The sequence below is a fragment of the Phallusia mammillata genome, chromosome 7, assembly GCF_965637545.1.
Source record: "Phallusia mammillata chromosome 7, kaPhaMamm4.hap1.1, whole genome shotgun sequence".
NCBI lineage: Eukaryota > Metazoa > Chordata > Ascidiacea > Phlebobranchia > Ascidiidae > Phallusia > Phallusia mammillata.
The window spans coordinates 17,398,063-17,409,611 of NC_137258.1; the positions used below are offsets into that span (position 1 = coordinate 17,398,063).

Here is an 11,549-nt window from a genome sequence, read left to right on the forward strand (position 1 = left end):
TTTTTTAAGATAGGGTATTGCTAACGTACCTAGGCAGCAATATCTTGTGTTTCACTAAAAGAATAACTTTCTGATAAAAACTATTTTCATCAGTAAAGTACCGAAACCCACTTGAATGCTTTGGGCCGAAACTGAATATTTGCCAAAAAACTTAAAAAACTTAGGTTGATTCCGGCCTAATCCCTGACTTGTTCTGATAAATGTTTCAAAAATAAATTGCATGGTTTTGCAACTATAAAGGTTTATGACACTCGAAAACTCTTTTGATGTTTAGACATACGGCAAGTTTCGACCAAATTTAAAAAAAAACTGCACATCTGGTTAAACTGTTTGGTTTTGCAGAATTACTGATCGATACGCTTCAGCGAGTTTAATGACGTCACGACCAATCGGGTGCATTTCCTAAATAGCTTATTCTTGTTATTTAAAGTTATGTGTGTAACGGATTAGGCTGCGTGTGGAGATAAACTAGCGGGTTCACAAAGTAGGCCAATAGGGTTTGGTGGTATGATGTTCTCGATTATGGTATTAATCCAATAGGAACATGGAAAATCGTGCCAACAGCATTTGTAGGCCTACTGCTACACAAAAAATAGCAAAATTGCCATGAAATGTTTGCATTGAGCAATTGAACAATTACTAACATATTCGTAACTGTAAATAAAAACGCATTGATCATATAATCTCGTAAAAACGCATTGATCATATTTTAGTTTCTAGGTGTAGAAAAACACACATGCCTTTCTCACGCCGCTGTATTCGTCCCGTGTATAAGCGATAAATGAATTAGAGAACAGTTTCCTCTTTCCTGTCATTCAAAATTCCGACCGCTTCGTGGTAGGCCTATTTTTTCCGTTTTGATTGCCGCCAGTTGTATTTCTGTGTTTGATTTAAACTACAAAGTAGCGGCTGCTCTGGACATTTTATGGAATGATGATATTTTCATGACTTAATTAGGTAAAAATGACAATACTGGTTAATTTCTTCTTTTTTATCTTGTTATATTTGCCTTTATTGATTCCAGTGACAACGGTGTGTTCGAAGTTTCAGTTGCTACTCAAGAATACAGACGAAAACGTTAACGAGGTGTGCTAGGTTCCAGATCTGTAAGAATAAACGAGCAGTCTATAGCTCTAAAGTGGCAGGATAAAACAAGCTAAATCAGTACGAATTTCATCTATATGTGATCACCTTAAAATGCCCAATCGATCAAAAAAACTTTCCAAAAATTTAAAGACAAATAGTTTTGACTTTGGTGTTTTCCTAATTTATCAAAAATAGCCTGCAATCAACTTAATCGTTGGTAGTCAGAAGAAGGAGACCATGTGTTAACGGAGAATATTCCGGCGACAGGCTTTGTGCAGCACATTCTACGCTACTTGTTTTTCCAGAAACAAAGTAGATTTTCCTTCTCCGAGGTGGGAGACAGGTAAAGCACTTGTCAGATAAGAAAACAGAGACAGACGAATTGTCGATTTAGGTCATATCCGACGAGTATTGCGTAGCGGTTTAGACAAATTTAACACTGCCGTCTTTCACAACAAAACTTTATTGAATTAAAAAAGTAACGCTCTAACATTATTATTTTGTTGCGTTGTAGTTTAAAAGCCCATAGATTTACTGATGCTTTTTCCTAACAAATTGTTTAATTCCAACCTAATAAAGTATAGTCCAGTTAACAAAGTCCAGTTGATTTTAAAAACTTATTGCTGTTGGCAAGCCCACTTGGAGGATAAAACAGCTAGAAGTGAAACACGTGTTGAGTGAGCGCCTCCTCCTCCACATAACGCATTATGTTACAAACCGGTTACTCCCGCTCCCGAAACACAAGGTTCAATGAGATTGAGATATGTAAGAGAAAGAGAAAATCACTCTGTGACAAGAGCGTGGTTGTAGAACGATGCAATGAACACGCTGCCGAGCATATAGGCTACTCCACAAAGAGGCGAAGAGGCTTGGTAGACACATTAGTTTTGTTAGCACTATGGCACGATATATCTGCCGTATATGTACAGCAAAGTTTTGGAAGTCGGACAAGTTTGAAAAGCACATACAATGTTGTGGTCGTTTGGTTTATTGCAAGTGTGGCGCCAGGTAAGATACAAGGTTTGTTTTGTATTTTTGTTTGAATCACTTACTCTTTAATATGTAACAGTTTCACCAGGGGATGCAACCTTAAGAGGCACAGGGCAAGTACTTGCAGGCTTTATCATGAAAAAAGGTCTCGCAAAATGTAAGTACTCTGAAAGAAGTCATATATTATATTTAGTTTGTTTAATTGCTAACTGAGCAAGAAAATAGCCACCATTTCTAAAGCATTACAACGTTTCAAAGAGCACTGCATCGTCAGGTAAAATAACTTTTCATGCAATATAACTAGCGGTGGAATTAAAATTTTTTTGTCAGCCGATTCTATCACAAAAGTCACATTTCTCAGCTAGTTCTGTTACTGTTGCGCTGCCTTTTAATTAGTAGAGGGCGTGACTCTATGCGCCCAGACAGCACAGCAGGGGTGATCGCTTAAATTCCTAGAACGGTTCTCAACGCGCCTTTCCTCGCGCTTCAAGGCACCAAGAGCCAAAATAACGAATTCTTTATTAAGGCAATTAAGGACAGAGATGGCGCTCAAGGGTTCAGCAGCAAGACGAGCAAAAGGGCAAATGCGGTTTCTGCAAATACGTGCTATTTTAGAAATTATCAGTAAATTTGACTCTTACCGTATTATTATAGGACCAGAGTCACAGTAACATTCAAAGCGATCAGTAGATTTTAGGTTCTGCAAATACAGCATCAAATTCAATAAACATCACCAAACCACATTAGTTACAGATTGCGAGACTTTAGGCAACAAGGCTTACCGGAATAATTCAGTTATTTACAGCAACAGCACGTTGACTGGCGACGGTGGAATCAATAGTCCAGAAATGCACAATTACACATTGGACGACCAACAACAGTTCAGTTAGCACAAATTTCCCATCCGTTACCGAAGAAACAAAACATAACCGGTCAATTTATAAAGCACGCTGCCTCTATATAACATCCAGTCGCTAATAAACACGAGGCAGCCACACTTACAAGACGTGACTTCCGTAAAACAATGCCAAGGCTGTGACATCATAAGCACCGATTGTATGACAGATAATGTCACCAGGTTGCACAACATTGCGCCATACAAGTGAGTTAAGGCTACTGGCGGAAAACATAGAAAACATAATATTATGTACAATGGCGATGTGACAGTTACAAAAAGTCCATTGACAGTAACCAGCAATGCTAACCGGTTTGCTGATCTCGTAAAATTTTGTGAGACGGTTCTACAGAACCGGTGCAAACCGGCTGAATCCCACCACCGAATATAGCCTAATTCCTAATATTTGAATTATGGCTTAAAAAGGCATAATTTGTGTATTTTATAGCAAAAGAACAGTTGGAATTAAAGAAAAATGCGGCAGTGTCGACCCGATTGTGTCTAATGAACGATTGAACACCACAGTTGAGTCGCCGACTGCACACCCTTTGAGAGAGACACAGCCACTAGATTTAAGAATGTCTGTAAGACCTCGCCAGCTCCCAAATTCTTGCTTATCAACGCACAAGGAATGTTTAGGGAGTAAAAGCAAGTGCGTAAGGTACACTTTGCTACTTTAAAAAAGTGTTTAATTTGCATGCATAAAACATCTAAGTATCGCGACAACAAAATACCCGGTAGTACTAAACCATGATATCGCATGGTAAAGCCGTTTTAATAAATAAAAATATACTTAATGCGGGACTCCACCCTTAAAACAATGGATCACGTCTAATTGGGGGGTTTGTAAAAAAAATTAAGATCTGGTTTTAGCTATCCTCTTGTGTCATATATTTACGTGTTAAAAAAACCAAGTTCTTAATGATATAATACACTTGAATTTATCTTTATGACTTTTTAACTCATCATGTTTCTAACGCTTTCCTGCAGGTAACGTTTACTGTTTAATTTCTTAAACTTTAGAGACGTCAGTGATAAACGCGGATCAGATATGAGGGAGGAAAGGCTGACTGAACCTCAGGTTGTCAAACAGTAAGTTTAAACCTTCAATTTAAACAGTGGTTCTTAACCCCAAACAGGGACCTTTAGATAACTGAATGGGTACGCCATTTTGTTGTATATCACCTTTAGGTTTAAAATACGGATTCTGTATGGCGGCAAGAAATTGTAATTTCACCAATGTCTTCAAACCGCTACACAAGAAAAAGAGATGTGAAATTATGGAACGCTGCTAATTTACGCTTAACATTTGGGTCGGCGTGATTTGAAATCACTTTTTCGTGAATTGTTGCACGAGTTGTCATACGCTATTGTACAAATTCCAAAACCATGTTTTAAACCATCAGTTTAACTGGCGTCCGAAACACTTGCAGGACTACCGTGCCAAACATGCTGCCATCAACGGAGTCAGATCAGGCAAACCAATGGTGTGAGGAACGAAAAGTAAGGTTTGTACAAGTTTACCCGAATGATGGCTTTTTCGTTTGTTGTGTATGATATTTCTAAATTTTCTTTAACAGGCTTCAGGGTAATCAAGTACTCGAGGTGCTAACAAATCAACTGTCCTCGTTGCAACAACATTCTGTCATGTTTTTTACTTGACCTGATTTGAGATTACGCTCCCAATATGCTAACATCCATAATGATTGATTTGTTATGCGCTTTCAGACTCTCTCTATTTTTGTAACGAGTGTAGAAAACCAAATAACGAATTATCTGACTGCTTCCAATTTTTGTTGTGTGTTACATTGATACCTATTGATTTGTTCTGTCATATGTGAAAGCAACATATTGCCTATGAAAAATTCTTAATATTTGCCTCTTCTTGAAATTCTCAACTAGAAAATCGCAAAACTCAAGAAATCGCAAAACTCAAGAAATTACAGCCCTTTCTCTTCTTGGTTTTCTTGGGTCAAAAATTGAAAAAAAATCGCTGGATTTTCTGTGGGTTTTCTCCGAAATATTCCAGTTTCAAACTGGTTTCAGTCGGTTTCTACCTCCTACCAAACCTTCAAACCGGTTTCAACCGGAACTGGAAATCCCAAATTTTGACCCAGTTTTCGAAAAAAACAGGGCCGTTTTTTCGATTTTTGTGGGTCAAAATCTTAAAGAAAAATCGGGTTTTCGGTGGGTTTTCGCCAGGATATTCCAGTTTCAAACTGGTTTTGACCGGTCAAACCAAAATAAAATCTAGAGTTCTGAGTAAAATTCGTTTTTAAGATGGGTATTGTTTACATATCAAGACAGCATTATCTTATGTTTTAAAAATGGAAAAACTTTCTAATAATTTTTTTCAGTGATGAACCGAAACCCACTTGAATAAGTTTGGACCAAAACTGATTGTTCGCCCAAAACTTTAGGCTGATTCTGACCTACCCCTTACTTCTTCTGATATAGATGTTTTAAGAATAAATTGCATGTTTTTGCAACTATAAAAGGTTCAGGTTTATGACACACCGAAATATTCAATGTCTAGAAACAAGGGAAGTTTCGACCAAATTATAAAAAACAGCACATCTGGTTTAACTGTATAGTTTTTCAAAATTACTGATCGATACGCTTTAGCGAGTTTAATGACGTTAAGACCAATCAAGTACATTTCTTAAATTGCGTGATCTTGCATGTGTGTCGTAGAGTTGACAGTTGCGTGGTATAAATCTGGCTTGTCAAAATACCAGAAAAAGCACTGCTACATGCCTTTTCTCACGCCGCTATACCCGTCTCGTGATAAGCGATGAATGGTGATTAAGAACAGTTCCCTAACACCCAAAATTCCTACCACTTCGTTGAAAGGATAACCATTTGCTGTGTTTTATCCGTTTTGAAGCCGGTAATGCCGCAATTTGTATTTCTGTGTGTGATAACCTATACCGTACCGACTGCTTGGAAAATTTGTGGAAAGGTGTTGATATTCTTATTACCTTTTTTTGTAAATTGGCAATAACTGGTTATTCATTCTACTTCATCTTGTTCTATTTGCCGTTATTGATTCCGGTCGAAGTTGTATGATCGAAGCTAGAGCTGCTACTCAACAACACAGTAAATTGTGAGGTTCAACGAGGCGTTTGATAGCTTCAAGTGACAGGAAAAAAACAACCTAATTCGACACGAATTTCAGCTATCGACAAACACCTTAAAATACCCAAATAATCAATCATAAAAATTGCAAACAATGTAAAGACAAATAGTTTCGACTGGTGCTTTACCTAATTTATCAGAAAGAGCGTGAAATCAACTCAACTCAAACGTTGGTTGTTAGAAGAATTGGCCGTGTTAATCGGGAAGAATCCGGCATCCCCTGCTTCCTGAATTATAGAAACAAAGTAACAAGCATTTTCCCCGAGATCACGATACAGTTCTCGGAAGAAAAACAGAGACTGAAGAGAGACGAACTGTTTGTCAACATCATGTAAACACCGGCTAGGTGAGATTTGCGTCGCATTTTAGATGCATACAAATCTAGCACTACAGTCCTAAACGATTTTAAAATATAATAAAAATGTGAAATTTAACATTATTGTTTTGCTGTGTAGTAGTTTAAATGTTCACAGATTCCATATGGCTTGGTAATTGCCAAATATGCATTGTTTAATTCACATGTTATATTAAGTCCCGGTAATGTTGGAAACTTATTGCTTTTGGCAAGTCCACTTTGCGGATAAAACGGCAAGAAGTTAAAACACAACGCTCACTCCTCCACATAGCGCTTCATGTTACAAACCTGTTGCTCCCCCTCCCGAAACATATGGTTCAATGAGATAAGTGAAAAGCGAGATAAATCACGCTGTGACAAGAGCGCGGTGGTTGAACTACGCACTAAACACGCTGCCGAGCATATACACTACTCCACAAGGAGGGTAGAGGCTTGAAAGTCACATCACATTAGTTTTGCTGGAATGATACGCTTATAGCAGCATGACACGATATATCTGCCGTATATGTACGGCAAAGTTTTGGAAGTCGGACAAGTTTGAAAAGCACATAAAGTGTTGTGGTCTTTTGGTTTATTGTGATTGTGGCGCGAGGTTAGATATAAGGTTTGTTTTGTTTTTTGATTAAATTACTTACTCTTTATTACGAAACAGTTTCACCAGAGGATACAACCTTAAACGTCACCGGGCAGTTTCTTGCAGGCTTTATCATGAAAAAAGGTCTCGCAAAAAGTAAGTAACCTGAAAGAAGTTGTATATTATATTTAGTGTGTTTAATTGCTTACCAAGAAAGAAAATAGCCAACATTTCTGTGTAAAGCATTACAACGTTTAAAATGGCAATGCTGGCACCGTCAGGCGAACTAGCTTTTAATGCAATATAACCAGTGGTGGAATTCAATTTTTTGTCAGCTGGTTCTTTTACAAAAGTCCATAGACAGTAACCAGTAATATTAACCGGTTCGCTGATCGCAAAAAAATCCGTGATACGGTTCTACAGAACCGGTGCGAATTGGCTGAATCCCACCACTGAATATAACCTAAGTCTTAATATTTAAAATATGTCTCAAAAAGGTATAATTTGTGAATTTCAAAGCAAAAGAGCATTTGGAAATAAAGGAAAATGCGACTGTGTCGAGCCGATTATGTCGAATGAACGCGTGAACACTGCGGTTGAGTCGCCGACTGCACGCCCTTTGAGAGAGATACAGCCAATGGATTTAAGAATGTCTTTAAGACCTCGCCACCTCCAAGATTCCTGCTTATCAACGCACAAGGAATGTTTAGGGAGTAAAAGCAAGTGCGTAAGGTCACTCTGCTAAAAAGTTTCTGATTGGCATGCTTAAAACATCTGTAATTATGCCACGACAGCAAAATACCCGGTAGAACTAAACCATGATAGCGCATGGTAAACTAGTTTTAATGAATAAAACAATTAGGATCTGGTTTTAGACACAATCTTGTGTCATATATTTAACGTGTTTTTTTAAAAAATAACTTAGTTCGAAATGATATAATACACTTTAATTTATCTTTTTTTTTCAAAAAAAAAAATGCTAAATGGTATAATACACTTTTTATCTTTATGACTGTTTAATTCATCATATTTCTAGCTTTCCTGCAGGTAACGTTTTATGTTAAATTTCTTAAATTTTAGAGGCGAAAATGATAAATGCGGACCAGATATGAGGGAGGAAAGAATGACTGAACCTCAGATTGTCAAACAGTAAGTTTAAACCTTCACTTTAAACAGTGCTTCTTAGTTCTTACTCCCAAACAGGAGCTGCTGATAGAATTTGTTAGGTCGCCGACTATAGCAGTTTACGAAACCTTTAGATCAGGGGTCGGCAACCTTTTTGGCACTGCGGACCATTTCTGAAACTAAAATTTTATCGCGGACCGGTCTTCAAAAATCTACAAATATTTACCAATAAAAACGCTTAAATTAGTTTATCATCCCTGGGATTATTGGGCAAAATGTTTTATAGCATTTAACAAGAAAAATGGTACGGCCCGGTAACGAACTTCTCGCGGACCGGTACCGGGCCGCGGACCGGCGGTTGCCGACCACTGCTTTAGATAACTGAGTAGCCTACGGCATTTTGTTGCATATATTTATACCTTGACGTTTCGTAAATACGAATATTGTAAGGCAGCAAGAAGTGGTTATTATGGGTCCCCTTCCTTGAAGGGGGCACAAATTGTTTTTGTCCGTATTTTTTTTTTTTTTCTGTCTAACGCTGGTCTGTAACGCTCGTTTGATAAAGAAAGAGTGCTTCAAATTTGGACATATGTTAGTTATTAATCCAAACTTGATCCTCCAGAAGTTTGACCCCAAATGACTCAGCGGTTTACCCACAGGCCCCCGAAACGTAAATGTGTCTAACGCTCGTTTGGTCAAGAAAGACACTGTAGGCAGAAGTTCCAAGAGAGTAACTCACTGGTTTAGGATTAAGACGGCAGAGCGGGAGGGCTCAGCTTGACGTCGGACAGACGTTTCACGACACGTCGTTTCGGTGATTAGAAATCAACTGTTTTGCACAGCAATGCTATTTCGTTTTATTAAGTTATCACTCACATTTTCAGTTTTGGCAAAGGTTTCACACCTATGACGTGATTTAAACCTAATAAGCGTGCTTCGGTTTCGTATATGTCTAGCAAAACTTTGTTAATCAAAATAAAGATGAAAAAATAAACTTGACTTTTTTGCAAGATAAATGTTTTTTTTAAATGCTCGTTGTCAGCTTGGCCGCCGCATGACCACGGGTTACTAAAGGTCAACTTGTAGGTATTACAAACACAGTTCAGAACTTTCTTTCGTCATAACGTAGCGTTTTTTGACAATCAATTTAGGAATCAATACTTAAGGCATGTATAAATTAGGCTAAACGGTATTGTTGAACACTAAGGACGGCGTGCTATTGAAAACGGTTTCAAAAGGTCAAACAGTCGTTTGGCGTGTGCACCCTGAGAGGTTACTACAGGTCAATGGTACTCGTTTTGCGAAACAAAGTTAAAAGAAAAATAATTTGTTATGTATACACTTGTAGCAAATCGCTTTTTAATTTAAAGTGTCTGTAACAACTGTTACAGCTTTTTAGAAAAAAAATGTGTTTAAAACCTGAACTTAGACGACAATATCTGGGTCAAAGCAAGAGATTAAAAAATCAATTTTTTTTTTGTTGGGTTAATGGTTTCTAAAAATTTGTCCTTAAGAATCTAAAAATCACTGCAACATTTGTTTACCTTAAACCCGCACAAACACGGATGTGGAGACCCATTCGTTTTTGTTTACAAAAACAATCATATGTGTAGATTGGATGATGTGTATAGTAAATTGATAATATAGGATATAGAATACATAAAATGGAAGTATATCAGAAAGCCACCTTTCTAGTTTGACGAATGTCTTCGTGACACCGCTACACTGGATTCAAAAGGAAATGTGAAATTGTCCGTCGCTGCTAATTTACACTTAACATTTGGATCGCCGTGATTTGAAGTATACCTTTTCGTGAATTGTTGCACGAGTTGACATACGCTATTGCACGAACTCCAAATGCAGATTTTGAAGAGTCTATTTAACTGGTGTCTAAAACACTTGCAGGAGTACCGTGCCAAACATGCTGCCATTCACGGAGTCAGATCAGCCAAACCGAAAGTGGGAGGAACGAAAAATAAGGTCTGTACAAGTTTACAAGAATGATGGCTTTTTCGTTTGTTGTGTATCATATTTCTAAATTTTCTTTAACAGGCTTCAGGGTAACCAAGTACTCGAGGTGCTAACAAATCAACTGTCCTCGTTGCAACAACATTCTGTCATGTTTTTTACTTGATCTGATTTGAGATTACGCTTCCAACATTCTAACACCAAGGATGGTTGATAAATTATGCGCCTTTTGACTCTATTTTATACCGAGTCTCGAAAACCAAATAACGAATTATCTGGCTGCTTCCAATTTTTGGTTGTGTGTTACATTGATTTGTTCCGTCATGTATGAAAGCAACATACTACCTTTTCTTGAAAAGTTCTCATTTAGACATAGCTTATACCAGTGCTCTTCAACCGGGTATACTGTATACCGAAGTGTATACCACATTAAAAATAGGGTATACGACTGAAGAAAGGTATACGAAGAGAATACAGCTGAGGTCAGTGTTAAGGTTGAACAATGTACTTTCTGAAATTTTACTTTTAAAAGCCCTGGAGTAAAGGATTGCGAATAAAAAAAAATTGAGAACAAGTCAACACCACACCACATGTCCAAATCGCTGAAAGAATGCAGCAACAAGCCAGCCATTAAATCAACTTCTTAGGTTTACACACTTTTGTATGCTAAATTTCCTGAACGTAGCACAGGAGGTGCACAACCTTTCCACTGTGACGGCCACATCGTAAATCCTTATTAATAGTGCCTGATGGCCAATTTAATTTCTAGCTTGTTACGTAGAACAGTCTAGGGATCAGACTTTACTGTTTATAACGTCACCATCTAAATTGTGACGCTAATGATGCCTGTTTTCGCATTGTTTACCCATAATAGGCTTACAAAAAGTCTCAAACATGCGGCTTCTGGGCTGTTAATATTTTTTCCTGCCCCTCAAACTAGTTTTGCAAATCCAAATATTTCAGTTTACATGTTCACGGCCACAGGTTGTCTACTCCTGGCCTTTTGCATAACAATAATTCACGCGACCAGGCAAGTACCTATTGGTAGACTGTTACTTTCTGTGCACAATTATAAATTGCTATGTGTAGGGCAGTGCTCTTCAACCTTTTTTCCCGTTGTATACCTTTTACAATTTTTAAGCAACTTTGTATACCCTACACATAGCAATTTATAATTGTGCATAGACAGTAACAGTCTACCAATAGGTAGGCTACTTGCCTGGTCGCGTGAATTATTGTCATACAAAAGGCCAGGAGTAGACAACCTGTGGCCGTGAACATGTAAACTGAAATATTTGACCCAGAAGCCGCATGTTTGAGACTTTTTGTAAGCATATTATGGGTAAACAATGCGAAAATAGGCATCATTAGCGTCACAATTTAGATGGTGACGTTATAAACAGTAAGATCTGATCCCT

The 11,549-nt window shown here is 37.7% G+C and overlaps 2 protein-coding genes across 5 annotated transcripts; both read left to right on the top strand.

The window, feature by feature from the left end:
• The first annotated feature begins 37 nt into the window (after positions 1-37).
• On the top strand, positions 38-5,991 carry LOC145237611 (uncharacterized). Of its 4 annotated transcripts, none has more exons than XM_080100542.1 (6): positions 38-2,094; positions 2,156-2,233; positions 3,420-3,632; positions 3,995-4,063; positions 4,405-4,479; positions 4,552-5,991. In XM_080100542.1, the coding sequence occupies exons 1-6, from the start codon at positions 1,985-1,987 to the stop codon at positions 4,631-4,633; spliced, it is 627 nt and encodes a 208-aa protein (XP_079956668.1). In that variant the 5' UTR covers positions 38-1,984; the 3' UTR covers positions 4,634-5,991. The 4 variants fall into 4 exon arrangements, with proteins under 4 accessions (XP_079956668.1, XP_079956669.1, XP_079956671.1 ...); XM_080100543.1 differs by having other exon boundaries at positions 3,420-3,623; XM_080100545.1 differs by having other exon boundaries at positions 2,165-2,233.
• Positions 5,992-6,152: 161 nt separating this feature from the next.
• On the top strand, positions 6,153-10,475 carry LOC145237613 (uncharacterized). Its single transcript, XM_080100548.1, has 6 exons — positions 6,153-6,455; positions 7,117-7,194; positions 7,558-7,761; positions 8,119-8,187; positions 10,069-10,143; positions 10,216-10,475. The coding sequence occupies exons 3-6, from the start codon at positions 7,607-7,609 to the stop codon at positions 10,295-10,297; spliced, it is 381 nt and encodes a 126-aa protein (XP_079956674.1). The 5' UTR covers positions 6,153-6,455; positions 7,117-7,194; positions 7,558-7,606; the 3' UTR covers positions 10,298-10,475.
• Positions 10,476-11,549: the final 1,074 nt, after the last annotated feature.